This window comes from Saimiri boliviensis, chromosome 2 (genome assembly GCF_048565385.1).
Source record: "Saimiri boliviensis isolate mSaiBol1 chromosome 2, mSaiBol1.pri, whole genome shotgun sequence".
Lineage (NCBI taxonomy): Eukaryota > Metazoa > Chordata > Mammalia > Primates > Cebidae > Saimiri > Saimiri boliviensis.
This window is the reverse complement of record NC_133450.1, coordinates 2919104-2938345: the sequence shown is the minus strand read 5'-3', so window position 1 is coordinate 2938345 and position 19242 is coordinate 2919104. Positions and strand designations below refer to the sequence as shown.

The 19242-nt window shown below is 40.4% G+C and overlaps 2 protein-coding genes across 2 annotated transcripts in view; one reads left to right on the top strand and one right to left on the bottom strand.

The window, feature by feature from the left end:
- Positions 1-19219, top strand: part of FBXO22 (F-box protein 22) — a 29397-nt gene extending 10178 nt beyond the window's left edge. The window contains exons 4-7 of the mRNA XM_039468737.2: positions 631-726; positions 3771-3935; positions 15253-15418; positions 18067-19219. Coding sequence (XP_039324671.1) covers positions 631-726; positions 3771-3935; positions 15253-15418; positions 18067-18484 — 845 coding nt within the window. The 3' untranslated portion in view covers positions 18485-19219. The remainder of the gene's footprint in view (positions 1-630; positions 727-3770; positions 3936-15252; positions 15419-18066) is intronic.
- The window catches only part of NRG4 (neuregulin 4), a 76810-nt gene continuing 72934 nt past the window's right edge, over positions 15367-19242 (bottom strand). The window contains exon 6 of the mRNA XM_074392644.1: positions 15367-15445. Coding sequence (XP_074248745.1) covers positions 15402-15445 — 44 coding nt within the window. The 3' untranslated portion in view covers positions 15367-15401. The remainder of the gene's footprint in view (positions 15446-19242) is intronic.

The window sequence follows — 19242 nt, the reverse complement described above, 5'->3', positions numbered from 1 at the left end:
TGAGGGAAATGGCAGAATGGTATCCAAGATGGGCACACTGAGGCCTCAAATTAGGCTTAGATAATGGGTTCTCATTGTCTCATTTGAATCCAGTTAACTGTTGATGCAGTCAGATAGTAGTTATGCTGCAATATCAGCTGAACGGAAACATACAATAGCAAATCTAAAATTCAGCTGTTACTGCTAAATTTGACATCATTGCAGCAAAACCAATATATGAACAAAGGGGAAAGGCAGGCTAGTAATGCAAAAGATCAGATTTAGAATTTAAAAACTGAGCCCAAAACAGGTAAAGTGTTTGTTTTAATCAAAGCTCTTAGACCAGGCGTCCCCAAACTGCGGCCCCCTGAGGCCATTTTTCCAGCCCCCCGCCGCACTTCAGGAAGGGGCACCTCTTTCATTGGTGGTCAGTGAGAGGAGCACAGTATGTGGCGGCCCTCCAATGGTCTGAGGGACAGTGAACTGGCCCCCTGTGTAAAAAGTTTGGGGACGCCTGTCTTAGACCTTTATGGAGAACATTCTGGTGCCAAGTAACTTAAAGATTTCCAGTATTTGCTTTTTTACTTTTTCATTCTCAGATTTGACTTTAAATGGATGATAGTTAATCATTTTGCTACTGTATTTTTACAGCAAGGAAAAGAACTAGTATGGAAACAGCGCTTGCCCTTGAGAAGCTATTCCCCAAACAATGCCAGGTCCTTGGGATTGTGACCCCAGGAATTGTAGGTGAGAGAAACTAGCAACTTGATGATTTCCTTCTTGCATTAATGTGGGGTCTTTTGGATTGGTGAATTATTTGTAGCTAAAAACCGCATTTATATTTCTGGCCATCTAAAATACAGTAAAGTTAGTCATATTTACCATGGCATTATATTTGACTTATATTAATGTTTATTAAGTTATTGCAGTTAGTATTTCTCATCTCAAGGCTACCTGGATAATGCATATCTAGTAGTCGTTCATAAGAGGGGAAAGATCTCATTCTGCCTCCCTCCAAATTAGGAAGTATTTGTGGGCATTTTCAGAGTTTTGTCAGTTTAAGCAGTATTGTTTCTGGTGGGTGGGGGTGAGACGGGCTGGGATTAGGAGCGAAGATGAGCCTTATTAGGAAACTTCTCTTTCTCTGCTTTGCTACTGCTGTTTGACTTCTGTAGTGTGAGGTTATTATGCCCCTGACTATGCTTGATTGCTGCTGGTAAATTTTGCTGGTTTTTATTGTTTTTGATTCTTTTCTGTAGCTAATTGGGGGAGGAGAGATTCTGTTGAGGCAGTGGTTAGATACCTGGATTGGAATGCCAGCTGTACTGATTACTATCTGTAGGACTTTGAGCAAGTTACTTAACTTCATGGGGCTTCACTGTCCTCATCAAGGAAGTGGAGATGATGATAGTAGTACCTTCCTTGGAGGGTTGTGAGGATTAAATGAGTTAACACTTGTAAAGCATTTGCACTAGAGATACACAGAGAGCAGTAAGTAAATGTTAGCTGTTATTTTATTTTTTGAGATGGAGTTTTGCTCTTGTTGCCCAGGCTAGAGTGCAGTAGCATGATCTCAGCTCACTGCAACCTCCACCTCTGGGTTCAAGTGATTCTCCTGCCTCAGTCTCCCAAGTAGCTGGAATCACAGGTGCCTGCCACCACCACATCTAGCTAATTTTTGCATTTTTAGTAGAAACCGGCTTTTACCATGTTGCCCAGGCTGGTCTCGAACTCCTGACCTCAGGTGATCCGCCGCCTCAGCTTCCCAAAGTGCTGGGATTACAGGCGTGAGCCACTGCACCTGGACGCTATTATGTTTTTTTTTTGTTTCAACTCAGTAGTATTCTACTGAGTATTATTATTTGTAATCTTCATTGAAAAATTTTTTTATCTGAATTTAAGAGTGTTGTACAGTGAGGTCAAAAAGATTTCACGTGTTTACAAATGAATATTATTTGTTCGGTTGCTGTAGCTTTGGTTTCTAAAAGGCTTAACATTTTTTTAAAAAAAGAGTTTTTTTCCTTTTGGCCAGGTGTGGTGGCTCACACCTGTCATCCCAGCACTTTGGGAGACCAGGGCAGGTGGATCACACTTGAGGTCAGGAGTTTGAGACCAGCCTGGCCAACATGGTGAAACACCATCTCTACTAAAAAATGTAAAAAAATTAGTCGGGTATAGTGGTGCATGCCTGTAATTCCAGCTACTCGGGAGGCTCAGGCAGGAAAATTGTTTGAAGCCAAGAGGCAGAGGGTGCAGTGAGCTGAGATTGCATCACAGCATTCCAGCCTGGGTGACGGAGTGAGACTCTTGTCTCAAAACAAAAAGTTTATGTTTTTTATACTAGTAATAGTTATTTATTGTTAGAAAAAGAAAAATTAGAAGATTCAGGTAAGCAAAAGCAAAAAAATTAAGTACCTTCAAGCACCACAGAGTTAACCACTCTGTTATGATGTTAACCTTTATTTACATATGTATGTAAATATTAAAAAACAGAATGGGCTGGGTGTGGTGGCTCAGGCTTGTAAACCCAGCTCTTTGGGAGGCCGAGGTGGTTGGATCCCGAGGTCAAGTGTTCAAGACCAGCCTGGCCAAGATGGTGAAACCTCATCTCTACTAAAAATAGAAAAATTAGCCAGGCGTGGTGACGGACGCCTGTTATTCCAGCTACTCAGATGGCTGAGACAGGAGAATTGCTTGAACCTGGAGGGGTGGAGATTGCAGTGAGCCGAGATCGTTCCACTGCACTCTAACCTGGACAACAGAGTGAGACTCTGTCTCAGAAAAAAAAAAACAACAACAGACAGAATGTAATTTTCTTTAGACTTGTAACCTACTATGTTAGTCTGCTAGGGCTACCATAACAAAATACCACAGACTGGGTGGCTTAAACAGTGGAAGCTTATTTCCTCACAGTTTGGGAGGCTGGAAGTCCAAGGTCAGGGACGGTGTCTCTTGAAGCCGCTTTCTCACCGTGCTCTCACATGGCCTTTTCTTTGCACACGAGCGTGCCTGGTGTCGTTTCCTCTTCTCCGGACACTAGTCCTGTTGGGTTCGGGCCGAACCCGTATCACCTCATTTAATCTTAACTGTCTTTTAAAGGCCTTTTCTCCAAATATAGTCATATGGTGGGGTTAGGGTTTCAGCATGAATTTGGGGTAGGCAGTGGGGAGGGGATGACACAATTCAATCTGTAATGTCTACCTTTAAAATTCAGAGCGTATTACAAACATATTTCCGTGTCTATAAATATATATTTGTCATCATTTTAATGGCCATATTCTATCAGCGTAACTTTTAATCTGAATCCCAGTGTGGGACATTCAGGTTTTCCTTTTTATTTTCTATTTAAAATTATATGGTAACGATACTTAAGTGTGCATATACTTGATACAACTGTCAAATATTTTTAGGGTAAACTTTTAAAAATGAGAATTGCTGTGAAAGTGTATTTACTATCCCCCAACTTTTTATTTTGAAAAAAAACTTCATACCTATGGAAAAGTTGAAAGAATAATAGAATAGCATGATAAATGCCCACAGACCCTTTATCTAGCTCAGCAGTTGAAAAATTTTGCCACATTTATTTTTTCCCACTTTGCTTATAAAAAAATTCTTTCTGAGCTATTTGAAAGTTAAATTGCAAACATGACATTACACCCTAAAACTGTCAAAGCTGGGAAACTTTTACTCAGATAGTGGCTTGTTAGCTTGATGATTATCTTAGTGACCTAAACTGTAGTTATCTAGTTTTTACTGGATCTATTGGTGAAACTGTTTACATTTTTCTCTAGTGACTCCAATGGGATCAGGTAGCAATCGACCTCAGGAAATAGAAATTGGAGAATCTGGTTTTGCTTTATTATTCCCTCAAATTGAAGGAATAAAAATACAACCCTTTCATTTTATTAAGGATCCAAAGAATTTTGCATTAGAAAGACATCAACTCACTGAAGTAGGTAAGTTACTTTTATTTATCATTAATTGCTCATTTTATTGATTAATTTTGTTTTCTTTTTAATTCTGGCTAGTTGGTGGATATTAGGTTCCTTTGGGAGAATCTAAAGTAAGTACACCTGTTACTGGAGATGTGACTAATTCAAACAGGTGATTCACAGAGGCCAGTATGACACACTTTCGGTAGAGTTGATTTACTTTTAAAATTATTTTACTCACATTAAAGCCCGAGAAAATCAGAGATGAAAGTTTTTTCATAAATTACTGTATTGATAATAAACTTGTTTGTATTTAATTCTGAATTTTAAGGAATTTGTGCTCTATATTAGTTTCTTTCATTTTGCTCTATTTTTGTTTTTTATTAATCTATTATTTTTTATTCTAGTAACAAGCGTTTTAGAAGTTTTTAGAAGATGCAGGTTAGTTCTTTGTGGACTAATTAGAAATATGAAACAAGTAAAGTGACCCTGATGAGTGTTCGGGAAGGTGTGAATTAAGCCAAGTCTGTCAAGCAAGGGGTATGCTGGGAAACATCTGTAGGTAGTGTGGATGGAGCCCTGAAGTGAATTTGATGAGTTAAAGGGTTGGCTTAATGTCTAAGCTTGGGTGGGAAAGCTTAACTTAATATATAATAAGTAACAAACCAGCTACTCAAGGAGAGCAGGGTTAACGCCTTTTATTTACATCTGCAAATGAACTGATAGGGGATTCACTTAACTGATTAAAAGAATCACTGTTAAAAATCGATGTTGGCATAAAAGCTATTCAGTGGTAACACCTCATTTCTGCATAGGATTAGTCTGTGGAGATAAACCTCCATTATTTGAAATGGGACTTAACCTAGCAGGAGTAAAAAAAAATGTGTAGCAGCAAAGGTAAAATTCATTTTCCTGATGAGGAAAAAAGGGGGTATGAACATTAAGACTAGTTTTTACAACTATCCCTGACAATGTAAAAAAAAAAAAAAACTGCAAATGGTTGGTGGATGGGCGGGGAAGCACGGAAGAAAAGGCATTAGGAGCAAAGACCAGCGGCCGGGAGCCTCTTGGTAATGTGGAAGAGGGTGGTCAGGTCCACATAGATGGTGGAAAGTTTCAACAGCCAGCTGTGTTGAACACAGGGTAGTGTAGCTATCAAGAATGCTGACTTAGAAATGAAATCAGTATGTTCAAGAGACACGTGCACTCCCATGTTTATTGCAGCACTGTTCACAATAGCTAGGATATGGAATTAACCTAAGTGTCCATTAGCTGATGAGTGGATAAAGAAAATGTGGTCTAGATACATAATGAAATACTATTCAGCCATAGAGAAGAATTTGCACCAGCGTGGATGAACCTGGAGGGTGTTAAGTGAAATAAGCCAGGCCCAGAAAGACAAATAGTGCATGATCTCACTCGTGTGGAATCTAAAATAGTTGCTCCCATAGAAATATCGAGTTGCATGGCAGTTACCAGGGTCTAGGGTGGTTGGGAGGGGGTTTGGGGAGATGATGGTCAAAGGATACAAAATTCATTTTGGAGGAATAAGTTCTAGAGGTCTGTTGTACAACACAGAGACTATAGTCAGTGGCCATATATTTTTTTTTTTTTCCGGAGAAGAGTCTCACTTTGTCACCCAAGCTAGAGTGCAGTGGCTTGATCTCAGCTCACTGCAACCTCCACTTCCTGGGTTCAAGTGATTGCCATGTCTCAGACTCCTGAGTAGCTGGGACTACAGGCTATGTGCACCACTATGCCCAGCTAATTTTTTTTTTTTTCTGTCTTTTATTAGAGATGAGGTTTCACGATGTTAGCCAGGGTGGTCTCAAACTCCTGGCCTCAAGTGATCAGCCTGCCTCGGCCTCCCAAAGTGCTAGGATTACAGGTGTGATACACCGTGCCTGGCCCATATATTTTATTCTTGAAGAATGCTGAGAGAGTGACTGTTACCTCAAAAGTGTAACTATATGAGGTAATACATATGTTAATTAGATTTAACCCTTCCTCAATGTATATATACTTAAAAACATCATGTTATACATTGATAAATACATAAAATTTTATTTGTCAGTTAAAAAAATAAAGAAATAGAAGGTAGTCAACCTTAAAAAAAAAAAAAAAAGATTGCAGGCTTGTAGCCGCCCCGGTTCTGCTACTTTCTGGCTCTCCAATTAGGGGAAGCTTTTAAATTTTTCTAAACCTTCATTTTTCTCATCTATAAAGTGGAAACAACTAACACTGAATTCACAGAATTGTGAAGATTAAACGAAATGACTTCCATAAAGCACTTAGCAACAGGAGATGTAGCTAGATGCTAGTGTTGGTCTCTACCCAGGCGGGCTTTACTGTGTGAAGCATGGGCCCTACATCTGTAGTGTGGCCTTGTAGTGTGGCAGGGAATGGACTAGAGGGAGGGTTGATAAGTAGCTCAGGAGGGGACATCAGGTGAAAGGGAGTTGAAGGTTTTAAGTGTGCTTAGCTCATTCAGAAGCCATATGCCAGAGGAGCATGCACGTGTCTTGGCTTGAAGTGACCATTAATGATGGCCAGTGTTTATGGAGCTACTGTATGCCGGGTACAGTGCTGCGCTGCACGTCTCAAACTGAAATTTAATGGCAGTAGAGAGTTAAGGCTCTTAGGGTATGTAAATAGCAGAGTTAGCAGCAATGTTAAAGCTATCCTAAATTAAGAATGCCAAACCTCCTCTGAAAAGAGGTCAGATAGTGCCTTTAACATTTACCCTTCGTTAAGTGTAAAGGCAAAGTGAATTTTAGGAGCAAATGTGGCTATGTACTGACATTATGTGATCTTGTCATAACATAATGAGACTTGATATTGGTAGGTTAGCTGGAGCTAACAAAGTTCAGCAAACTAGATGTTTTTCAGAGTTGGTCAGGGGGTTGGAAAGTAGTAGGTCTGAAACTCAAAGGAATGGCTGTGGTCAGACATGTTGGTTTGAGAGCTATTTGCATGTTGCCTGGCAGTCTGTCCGTAAAAGCGTCAAGTGCCTTTGGAGGCCTTGGAGTAAGCCAGTCCAGGGCAACTTAGCCCAGATTCTGGAAAGACTGACAGCAGCAAATTTAGTATAAGGAAGGAAGAAGATGACAAATGTGTTGCTGTTGATGAGTTAGATGGCTGTCTATATTCAGTTGGCTCATAACGTAGAAATCCTACATTCGTTTTATTCAGGCTGGGTATGGTGGCTCATGTCTGTAATTTCAGTGCTTTGGGAAGCTGAGGTGGCCAGCCTGGAGAATATAGTGAGACCTCATTTCTACAAAAAAAAACTAAAAAACTAGCCAAGCATGGTGGCATGCACCTGTAGTCCCAGCTATTTGGGGGGCTGAAGTGGGAGGATTGCTTGAGCCCAAGAGGCAGAGGTTGCCATGAGCTGAAATCATGCCACTCTACTGTAGCCTGAGTGACAGAGGGAGACCCTGTCTCCAAAAAAAAAAAAATTTTTTTTCAGCATGTTAAAGGTGTCATAACTGGATGCAGATTCTGTCTCAGTGACATTCCAGAAAAGGTATGAAGGATACATCTATGGTCATGTGTTGCTCAGTGAAGGGGATGAGTTCTGAGAAATGCATCTTTAGGCGATGTTGTTGTTAGGTGAACCTCATAGTACTTACACAGGCCTAGATGTACAGCCTACTATACACGTAGGCTATACGGCATAGCCTGTTGCCCCTAGGCTATAAACCTGGACAGGATGTTACTGTGCTGAATACTGTAGGCAGTTGTAACACATGGTAAGTATTAGTGCATCTGAACATACCTAAACATTAAAAAGATAGTGAAAACATGATATGAAAGACAGTATACCTCTCTAGGGCGCTTAACATGAATGAGATTTGCAAGACTCAAAGTTGGTCTGGGTGAGTCAGTGAGTGGTGAGTGAGTATAAAGGCCTAGCCCTGTATAGCCCTGTAGAGTATAGTTTATAAACACTGTATGCTTAGACTACACTAAATTAATTAAAAAATTTTTGTTTGGCGAGGCACAGTGGCTCAAGCCTGTAATCCTAGCACTTTGGGAGGCCGAGGTAGGTGGATCACTTGAGGTCAGGGGTTTGAGACCAGCCTGGCCAGCGTGATGAAACCCCATCTCTACTAAAAATGCAAAAATTAGCCAGGTGTGGTGGCACGTGCCCGTAGTCCCAGCTACTTAAGGAGGCTGAGGCAGGAAAATTGCTTGAACCTGGGAGGTGGAGGTGTTAGTAAACCAAGATCACACCACTGCACTCCAGTCTGGGTGACAGTGAGACTGTCTCAAAAAAAAAAAAAAATTCTTCAATATTAAATTAACCTTAGTTTACTGTAACTTTTTTACATTTTAAATATTTACTTTTTTTTAAAGCTCTTAAACTCTTCTGTAATAACCCTTAGCTTAAAACAAACACATTGTACAGCTAGATAAAAAGTTTTCTTATATCCTTAATTTATTTTTTTAACTTTTTGTAAGCTTTTTGTTAAAAACTAAGACATAAACACACACATTAGCCTAGGCCTGTACAGGGTCAAGACCATCAATGTCACTGTCTTCCACCGCTGCATCTCGTCCCACTGGAAGGTCTTTGGGGCAGTACTACGCATGGAGCGGTCATCTCCTATGACAGCGGTGCCTTCTTCTGGAATGCCTTCTCAAGGACCCTGCCTGAGGCTGTTTAACAGTTAACTTTTTTTTTTAACCTTAGTAGGAGGAGTCATCTCTAAAATCACAATAAAAAGTATAGGATAGTAAATCATAAGCCAGTAACATAGTCATTTATTGTCATCAAGTATGATGCATCGTACATGACTGTGTGTGCTGCGCTTTTATACGCCTGGTACTGCAGCAGGCTTGTTGACAACAGCACCACCACAGACATTTGAGTAATGCGTTGTGCTACACACTAGACAGTAGGGATTTTGTAGCTCTATTAATCTTCTGGCACCACTGTTGTATATGCTTACTGTGTGCATCACCATGCCTGGCTGTCCTTAACTGAAGTGTTACGTGGTGCTTGACTGTATCATAACCCAGTGAGCATGTGAGGTGTGCTGTGAGAGCAGAATGGGTAGATTGCTGTAGGGTTTCTGCCAGTGGGAGGCATCAAGGAGGCTTTCTGGAGCAGGTGGTATTTAAGTCCTTGAAGGATGGGAAGCATATGAGAGATACAGATGAGTAATATCACTGGTTAAAGGAATGCAGAAACACAGGCACAGAGCCAGGAAATCCCAGAGCCTGTTGGAGAAACAGTCATCGTTTTGAAAGCAAAGGGTATGTGCAAGGAGATCATGGGAACAAAGGGTGGGGTGCAGTGAGGCCAGGCAAAAGAGTCTGGGCTTAGTTCCTGTACACAGTAAATGGTAGCTGTTACTCAGATGTCATTGAACAGAGGTGAATGTGGCTCTCCTGTGTGGGGAGACACTGGAAATGGGAGACCCCTTAGGAGTTCTCTTCAAGAGTCCAGGCAAGAAATAACACTAGGGCATGGGGAGTAGGGAATGAATTAGAGGAAATTAACAAGTGATTAGATGTGAAAGAGAAGGGAAACTGGGGCCTCAGTAATTACTTTTGAGTTTTGATCCTGGGAGACGGGGTGATGGTTGTGCAGAGACCAGAAATGGGAACACTGGACAGGAGGAGCAGGATTGAGAGAAGAAATTGAGAAAGATCAAACCCCATTAGAGACGCTTATTTTGCCTTGTGATTCAGTGCTGCTGGTAAAGGTCATATGGCCAGACCTTCTGTGTGCTGCCTTTTTTGTCCAGAGAGGTGGCATGGCTCTTCCCTGGGCAGTACTCTGTCTTCTGTTCCCCACCCCACCCCCTGAGCTTCCTGGGAATCTTTGATGAGGCCCTGATATAGCACTGGTTGAAGCTAGGACCCTACTTTTGTTAGTTTGTAAGAAAGAGCCAAAATCTTGAGCAGGAGACCCCCTTTTATGATAAAATTATTGTATTTGTTAGATCGTGTTTGCGTTTTAGTGCCAAGTATACGAAGAAGAAAGCTGCAAGGAAAAACAACCCCAAAATTGTTGTGCTCTGTGAAGCTTTCTTATAGGTGTCCTTTCCTGAGCCGCTTGATGTCAGTGGTTTTGGCTTGTTCAAAGGCATCATTTTCTTCTGGAAATTGAAGCTTTTCCCAGCTTAAAATGGCCATCTCCATTCTTTCACTTGCTATCTTGTGTCCTAATTTTAGGTATAGTTGGCCTTCCATATCCATGGGTTCTGCATTCATGGATTCAGCTGACCACGGATCAAAAATATTTGAGGGAAGTGCAGCAGGAAGCCAGGTTTCTAAACACAGGAGTGGCAAAATTTGATAGACTTTTGAAAATACCACTCTTGCTATGGTGTGGTGATCATTTTAGAGTACAAGAGTAGATGCAGGACTAGCTTAATTTACCCATTCAATAGTGTATATATATTTCAAAACACCGTGTTGTACATGAGAAGTATATGCCTTTAAAATTTTTCAGTTAAAATGCTTTTTTAAAAAAGTAGATGCAGGAGAAACAGGCTGTTGTTGTGGTTAAGGAAAGAGGAGATGGCAGCTTGGAGCAGGGCAGTGATGAGTGGAGTTGAAGAAAAGAGGTTGGATTCAAGATGAAGTTTGGGACTGAATGGACAGGATGTGGTTGGTGACTGCTGAGATGTTGGGTGTTGAGGATGAGGAAGGTGGCAGTGGTGTCATATGGGTCTGTGGCTAGTGCAGCTGTATAGTACATTGACTAATGAATCTTGAAAGTTTCAAATCCTCACACAGACTTTTTAGGAGTAAAGCAGTACATAACACATTGTTACAGGCATTAAATAAGTTAATTTCTGTAATGTACTTAGAACAGCGCGCTATACTCAAGTGTGTGTTATGAGATTGATAATCTGGTGATGTCGCTTGTAGATCGTTCAGGTTCTTTCTGCTCCCTGCTTTTTGATCCTTTAATTACTCCTCTTGAATTCTGCCAGCCACCAAGAGGGGTTAAAATGGAACTTTCATGACTTAAGTCAGATTCCAAAAAAATTTGAAGAAGGACAAAGTTTTAAAGTTACCCGCAGACATCATAGAGAAACTTGAAGGGGGGTCATGGCAATACCAGATGTGAAGCAGAGACAATTAGTACTGAAGCTTAAGGGATTGAACTTGCTCTGCCTGAAAGTCGCCCAGCCCTTGAGAAAGCAGAAGTGGCAGGAAGGTAGCGTTAAAGAAAAAGTGGTGCTGACACCTTTTAAAGAGACCACTGTGATGGGGTTTTGCACTGGGGGTGGCGAAGATCAGGCTCAACTCCAGATGCACCAACCGCAAGTGGGGATTTAGAGCCAGGGAGGAGAGTAGGGGCTTGGTGGATGAAAAATCCCTAGTAATTCTGGTAATTCTTTGCTACATGTACCTAACAGGATTATTACTGGAAAGAACAGTTTGATACTCTTCCAAAACTAAAGACATCTCTTGGTAGACACCTGCAGTATATATTTAACTTGAATCCTAGTTACCAGTCCTACATGGCAGGTCAATCTATTCTGTTACCTGAGGTTACATTTTGTGACCAGCGTATCATCTTGAAAGGTTCACCAGGAGGTTACACTGTTTAAAGTGCCTTGTAAATACTGTTCTGGAATTGTTTTTAATAGTTGTGGTGAGCCCCTGCTAATGTATCAACTTTTGGGAAATTCTAGAATAAAATCTATAGTCAGATGCTATGGCAGGTGGCCCAGAACATTGGGTCCTTGTTGACCCTTTACCTATGAATTGAGGGAAACCCAGAACCTTTCATGAAAAATTGGCACTGCTCCTTTCCCTTCCCTCCTATCTCGGGCCTTTAGATTTTGAGTGGCGAGGAGTCGGAGTTCTGCCTTCCCTCTGTTCCCTTCTGTGGGTCAAATGCAGAGCCGTCTGCTCTGTCAGGCAGCCGGCCTTGGCCAAGGTGGGTCTGTTCACTAAATTGGGGTAGGGGAAGGTGATTCCACTTTCTGGGCGTTGTGGGGAGGGGGAAGTGTTCATTCGCTGAGAGTAAATACGCTGGAGAAGATGGTTTTAACCAAAATGTGTGACTGAGGCAAGAATCTGAATCATTCGAGGTTTACTGAGCCAGAGGTTGAGGGTGTATCCAGGACAAACACTAGTCACAAATGAGTGGCCATGTACTCTGCAGAGGTTTTCAATACATGTTTTTAAAGGAGGGAAGGAAGGATGGGGAAGGATAGGCCTGAGGTGAGTGGTTACATTCCTGTGAGACTTTAGTCCAGTAAATTTACATTTTACAGAGGATAAGGTGAACCTTTTGAAGAAAGGAAGAACCAGTTATGCGTCTCAGAGTAGGTGGATGAATTACTGATCTCATGATGTTTTTGTGCGGCATCTGGGAAGATAAGCCTGTAATGGATGTTACCAGTGTGGAATTGAATAGATTGCAGACATGTCCTTGTTTTATGGGAGGATGTACATCTTAAAGGTTTTGGGGCCAGCAAAGATTTTCCTTATGAATGACTTGTGGAAACAGTCATCTGGAGATGCCTAAAGCCTTTTGCCTTTCCTGGCAGGGTGGTGGGAGTGTGTGGGGTGAGTCTGGCTAATGTAGAATGCAACAACACAGGGTTGTGAAGTAGCAGCTGTTAATTTGGGGAGAGGATGGAGCTTCACTTGACTCAGCCTCTAGGCTTAACTTTCCCTTTGGCATAAGGAGTTTGGAGGTCCCGAGATTTTTTAATTTTCCTTTACGTTGGGTGTCTGTTTGTTAAATGAATGGGACTGGTGCCTTTAGAATATTCAGATAAGATGTTGAGTAGACAATTGTAAAAGAGCATCTAGAGCTTAGAAACAGTAGGTAAGGTTGAGATCCAGAAGTCATAAGGTTTCTAAAACCTAAAGCCATCAGTGTCAGGAGATGTGTGTGGGTTTTAATGTAGAGTTTGTCATTATACTGTCCTGGGGTAGTGAGTTCTCTGTCATTGGCAGTCATTGTAAAATAAAACTAGACTGTTGATCTCACAGGCCTCTTCTAACTCTGAAAATCTGTTTTAAAGAAGGAAACATATTCTCTCAAAATTTTGTGGGCTAGTCTATAGGAGAAAAAAGATCCTTTAGTGATGGTTTGGGGTATATGATGTCATGAGACTAATGTTCTTTTTACTGTCCAAGTCAGTAATTTACTGTGTAGAGAATTGGAAATAGACCGGAGGCAGTTTCCCAGAACAGGTCGTTATTTGGTGTTAGCAATTGGTCATTCATGAATCTGCATACCCTTTGTTTCCTTAAGGTAACTGCCTTAGGTCTGTCAAGGTAGAAGTCATGTGGTCAAATCAAATGGAAACACAAGTGTGTTAGGTATTGGATTCATTTTCCTGTCCCCAAAGCACTCTGTTTGGTAATGCTGGCAGAAGACATACATGTGGCCAACAATCATATGAAAAAAAGCTCTGCATCACGATCATTAGAGAAACGCAAATCAAAACCACAATGCGATTCCATCCCACACTAGTCAGAATGGCTAGTAAAAAATCAAACAATAACAGATGCTGGCTAGTTTGTAGAGAAAAAGAAATGCTTAAAAATTGTTGGTGGAAGTGTAAATTAGTTTAGCCATTGTGGAAGACAGCGTGGTGATTCCTCAAAGACCTAAAGACACAAATACCATTTGACCCAGCAGTTCCATTACTGGGTATATACTCAAAGGAATATAAATTATTCTGTTATAAAGACACATGCACATGTATGTTCATTGGAACACTATTCACAATAGCAAAGACATGGAATCAACCTGAATGCCCATCAGTGATAAACTGGATAAAGAAAAATGGTACATAAATACCATGGAATACTGTGCAGCCATAAAAGGAATGAGATCATGTCTTTTGCAGGGACACAAATGGAGCTGGAGGCCATTATCATTAGCAAACCTACACAGAGACAGAAAACCAAATACTGCATGTTCTCACTTATACATGGGAGCTAAATGATGGAAGTACATGGACACAGAGTGGAGCACAACAGACACTGGGGCCTCCCAGAGGGTGGAGGGTGGGAGGAGGGAGAGGATCAAGAAAAATAACTAATGGATACTAGGCTTATTACCTGGGTGATGAAATAATTTGCACAACAAACCCCCGTGACACATATTTGCCTATGTAACAAACCACATGTACATGTATCCCTGAACTTAAAAGTTAAAAAAAAAAAAAAAAAATCAAATTGGTAGTCAGTAAATAAGCCGCCAGAGGCTCCTGTGAAACCTGGGAGCTGTGGCCAGAGCAGTAGGCTGTCTGTTACACTCTGCCGCCTCCTAGTGGTAGCAGCTTTTAGTCGTCACGGAGTTGAACATTTTCCTGCTTTGGAAGGAACTTTTAAAGGCTAATTCACGTTTACTCCCACTGGCTTCCCTGGAGGAGGTGAATAAAGCCTGTATTTTAGTGATGTAGTAGTTTCCTGTGGCTGCTTTTAACAAAGTCCCCCAAATTTGGTGGCCTCAAACCAGAAATTTATTCTGCACAGTGGAGGAGGCCAGAAGTCTGAAACTGAGATGGCAGTAGGGGCCGTGCTACCTCGGAAGGCTCTAGGGGAGAGTCTGTTCTTTTCCTTTCTCCACCGCTCCAGTGTCTGCCTCTGTGATCACACTGCCTTTTCTTCTCTGTCTCTCCGTTTTTAATCTTTCATTGTGAGGACACTGTCATTGGATTTAGTGCCCATCTGGATAAGCCAGATGATTTCATTGCAAGATCCTTACTGAGTAACATAGTGAGACCCCATCTCTCCAAAAAAAATAAAATAAAATAAAAAATAAAAAATATCCTTAATTACATCTGCGGAAATCCTTTTTCCAAATAAGCCTACATGTCTAGGTTTCAGAGATTTGATGTGGATATACCTTTTGGAGGGGCAGGGGGCACTATTCAGCACACTATAGGTGGTTAGCACCTTTTCTCTCCTTAAAAAAAAAAAAAATCTTTAAATTCTCACTGCTGCCACCCCAGCTCTGTAAACCAGTGTTCCCTTTTGTTCCTGACCGGGAGGCAGCCTGCACCTTGGTCCACCCAGGGTTGCTGCTCAGTACATAGCTGCTTTGTTATTTGTGTTGATTGTATTATTTCTTAATACAAATAGCCATTTAGTTTTTTTAATAGAAAAAAATTGTAATTACGATTTTGCATAATGTTTGTAAAGAATGGAAAACTTGACAAGATCAAAGAAGATGTAAAATAAGATTTTTAAAATGTAAAAAAATGGAAAACTTGATAAGCTACTAAATTGCCCTTAACAAGGAGCGCAAGTCATTAACAGTAACATTTCATTTTGCAACATATATAAAATAATTTCTGTTTTAAGGCTGTCTTTAACTGTTGCCCTTGTTTCTCTGCAGGTCTTTTAGATAACCCTGAACTTCGTGTGGTCCTTGTCTTCGGCTATAATTGCTGTAAGGTGGGAGCCAATAATTTTCTGCAGCAAGTAGTCAGCGCTTTCAGTGATATGAATATCGTCTTGGCTGGAGGCCAGGTGGACAACCTGTCATCACTGACTTCTGAAAAGTATGTCTTGTGTGCTTCTGATTTCCTCTGTGAATGAAGGGAAATGGTCTCAGGTTTTGTCACTTTGGGGTTCACAATTTAACAAACATGTTTAAAGAATTGTTAAGATAATAGTTTATTCCATTTTGCAGTAGACATTGGCCAAGGGGCTTACTCAACATAATTCTGCTTATGGTTGGAGAATTCCATTTTTAGATACATCGTCCTTTAAGAACTTCTTAGTTGGGCTCACATTCTCCCTAAAATTGATGTTGCCATTGCCCGTTGATCTTTCCTGTGACAGGTGTGGTACTCTGTGTGACCTCGATATGTCACTTCCTCTAGTTTCCTCCTTTAAAGGAAACACATGGTTAAAGTGTATCTTTATGGCAGAACTTCTCAGAGCCTTTAATATGCTCCATGCTTTGGAAATCTGGAAGGGGAATAGTATTACCTGTGACAGTTCCCAAACTATTTGGTCACAAAACCTTTTTTCCACAGAGCATCTTACAAATCCTACTGACTTTTGGAAATTCTGTATTAGATCTTTTGAAAGGCTTTTTCAAGATCAAAAATTGTGGATCTTTGATTTTTGTTACTAAGGCTTTTGCTTTCAAAGATAAAAATATTTGCTCTTCTGTCTTGGAAGCCATTACTTCCTTTCCATCTTGCATGAAAGTACATACCATTTTGAATTTGAACCAGTTAGGTGGACATAAGTGTCATTTGTTTCTAGCAGGAGAATGAGACCCTACCCCACCCTCAGTGCTTGTAAACACTAGCATTTGTTTCCCACTCTGTTCAATGTTTGCATCCTAGAGTGGTGACATGGGGACAGACTATTGGAGATCAGTATCCGTAAGAATAATGTAAGTCATCCTTGTTACAGTTTCTCTTCTGGTACTCTCTACCCATAATAGACCTAGGAAAATAGCTCAAGTTGAGGTCTCTGGACTGCCAGGGAGGAGGAAGAGAGGAAAGCCAAGGACTTTGAATTCCAGGCAGTGGGATATCAAACACTGGGTTTCGTGCATACATACACCAAATTCTTGGTGGCTGAGTTATTTCCCCTCTTGCCTAATTTTTGCTGTGTCTTTGCTATTAACTTTTAAATTGTATATCAATAGGGCAATGGTGATTCAACATACAATGTACCTTTGAAATGCAGATATCTCACTCAGACTTATAACATCTGTGGCACTAGCTTGTAAGTGTAGCTATTTGTATATCGTCTACTTTTTATACCTAATATGAGAAACACCCCCCCATCATTACTCTTCACATGACCCATTAATTTTAAAGTGGTCTTCATATTCTGTCAGTGAGTGGGTAAGAGAAACCATTGAGATGAGTGCTCCATTTTAATAAAGTCCAGATAACCCAACTGACCCAGGGCCCCAGAAGGAAGGTGGATAATTCTTTGAGGCAAGATTGACAAGTGTATTAACAACTGTGTACCAAAGAGGAAATGTGATAAATGTGATAAAGTTTTAAAAGCAGCAGAGGACTTCAGAAGATGGGTTTTGCCCCTCAGAAACTGATTTTACTACTAGCTAGCCTTATTATCTTGGTTACTTAACCTTTTTTGAGTCTTAGTTTCTCACTAATCCAGTGAATCTTGCCCATTTTATAGATTCAGATGTTGGAAGCATGATAGAAATATAACATACTTGTTTCTCCGCTAGTGGATGTTCACTATATGATGCTATAACTCTTATCAATGTTGCATTTTCTTTTCTAAGGATAAAATGCTTCATTTTTAAAAAATACTAGGCAAATACAAACAGAAAGCATGAGTTTTTAACCATCAAATTAAGCTGAACTCGACTCAAAGCAATAAACAAGACAAAAAAAATCATATTTTCTAGTGGACTAGACATAAAGCTAAAACTTGTAGAGTTAATAGGTTTTAAAAATTGCCCTCTAAGACTGGGCACAGTGGCTTATCCCTGTAATCCCAGAACTTTGGGAGACTGAGGCAGGAGGATTACTCGAGCCCAGGAGTTTGAGACCAGCCTGAGCAACATAGTGAGATCCAATCTTTACAAAATATTTACAGATTATCCAGGTGTGGTGACATGTATCTGTAGTCCCAGCTACTGAGAGACTCAGGCAGGAGGATTGCTTTATTCCAGGAGTTTGAGGCTGCAGTGAGCTACCAGCTTAGCTGACAGAGAACCTTGTCTCTAAAAAATAAAATCACCCTCCATTATTATATTTTTAATATGCCTCTTTCAGAATTTGACAGCTGAAGTAGAGGAAAAAGACATGAACAGTGCAAATAATGGCAGAAGGCTTCATTTAATGGATATCTTTGTGTATATTAATAAAATGATAAGGTTCCTTTTAAGGAAGTCAGAAAGGTAAGGAAGCTACCTTCTAATAACTGAATATGGCTTTCAGCAATTGTTACGGATGTGCATTGCCCCTTTGTATTTGTGACTGAAAAAAAATGGTGGCTTCTCTTGATCTGCCTTGTGCATTTTTTAATGTATTAATTTTAATAACTTTTAACCCTATTTTACTCACCTGTGAGGGTGTGCCTCAGCTTGACCATAGCCTGCTAAAGGCAGCAGCCTCCCATCAGTGAATCAGAAGGATTTTGCTTTTATACTTAAAAATTTTAATGTTCCATGAGATATTGCCACTTTTCTAACTTAATTTTTCAGGAAGCCTCTGGATATTGATGCCACTGGTGTGGTTGGACTGTCATTTAGTGGACACCGAATCCAGAGTGCCACCGTGCTCCTCAGCGAGGACGTCAATGACGAGAAGACGGCTGAGGCTGCGGTGCAGCGCCTCAAAGCGGCCAACATTCCGGAGCGGAACACTGTCGGCTTCATGTTTGCGTGTGTTGGCAGGGGCTTTCAGTATTACAGAGCCAAGGGGAATGTTGAGGCGGATGCATTTAGAAAGTATTTTCCTAGTGTGCCCTTATTCGGCTTCTTTGGAAATGGAGAAATTGGATGTGATCGGATAGTCACTGGGAACTTTATATTGAGGAAATGTAATGAGGTAAAAGATGATGATCTGTTTCATAGCTATACAACCATAATGGCACTCATACATCTGGGGTCATCTAAATAAAGCCAACTTTAAAGTGGCTTTCATGCAGTATAACTTTTGGGTTCTGCTTTTTTGAGAAAATGGAAACTTGGTCTATGTGTATTTCAAACAAAAATAACTTAAGATACATCTGTTTTGTAGCTTTGATTGATGCTCTAAGATCACACGAAGGTAGTTTTTAATACATTAGATGAAGGACAACTTTGGACATAACACAGACTAGGAGTTGAGAGCTTTTGCATTAGGCACAGGCGGAGTGATTATAGTTTTGCTTGTGTTGCACCAGATCATGTAGCTGCTAAGTAACGTGACCTTAAGTAGTCTTCCTCCACAGGAAGAGCAAAAGGGGATTCATCAGTATGATAGAGATTTAAGACATTCCCTGAGTACCCCTTGCAATGTTAGGTGATGTCTTTTAGCAGAATGATGAATACCTTTTTTTCTCCTATAGTAAGGGAGAAAAATATACTGATGGCTTGAGAAATTTTTCTCTGCTTTTCAATTTTATGAATTTTTTCAGAAGTTGTGATAATATTACTTTTTACTTGACAAAAATGAAAGAACTATTTTTGTTTTGGTCAGATAAATTGACAAGACTAATCAGTATTTTATTATAAGTAAAACGTTTTACTTTTTTCCTTAAAAATCTTTTTTTTTTCCATCTAGGTCTATATAGCTAACTGGTAGACCAGAGAATTACATCATCTTATTTTGGTTTTATACCAATAAAACATACCTTGGAACTCATTCAGAAAATGTTTTGCATTTCATTGCTTTTG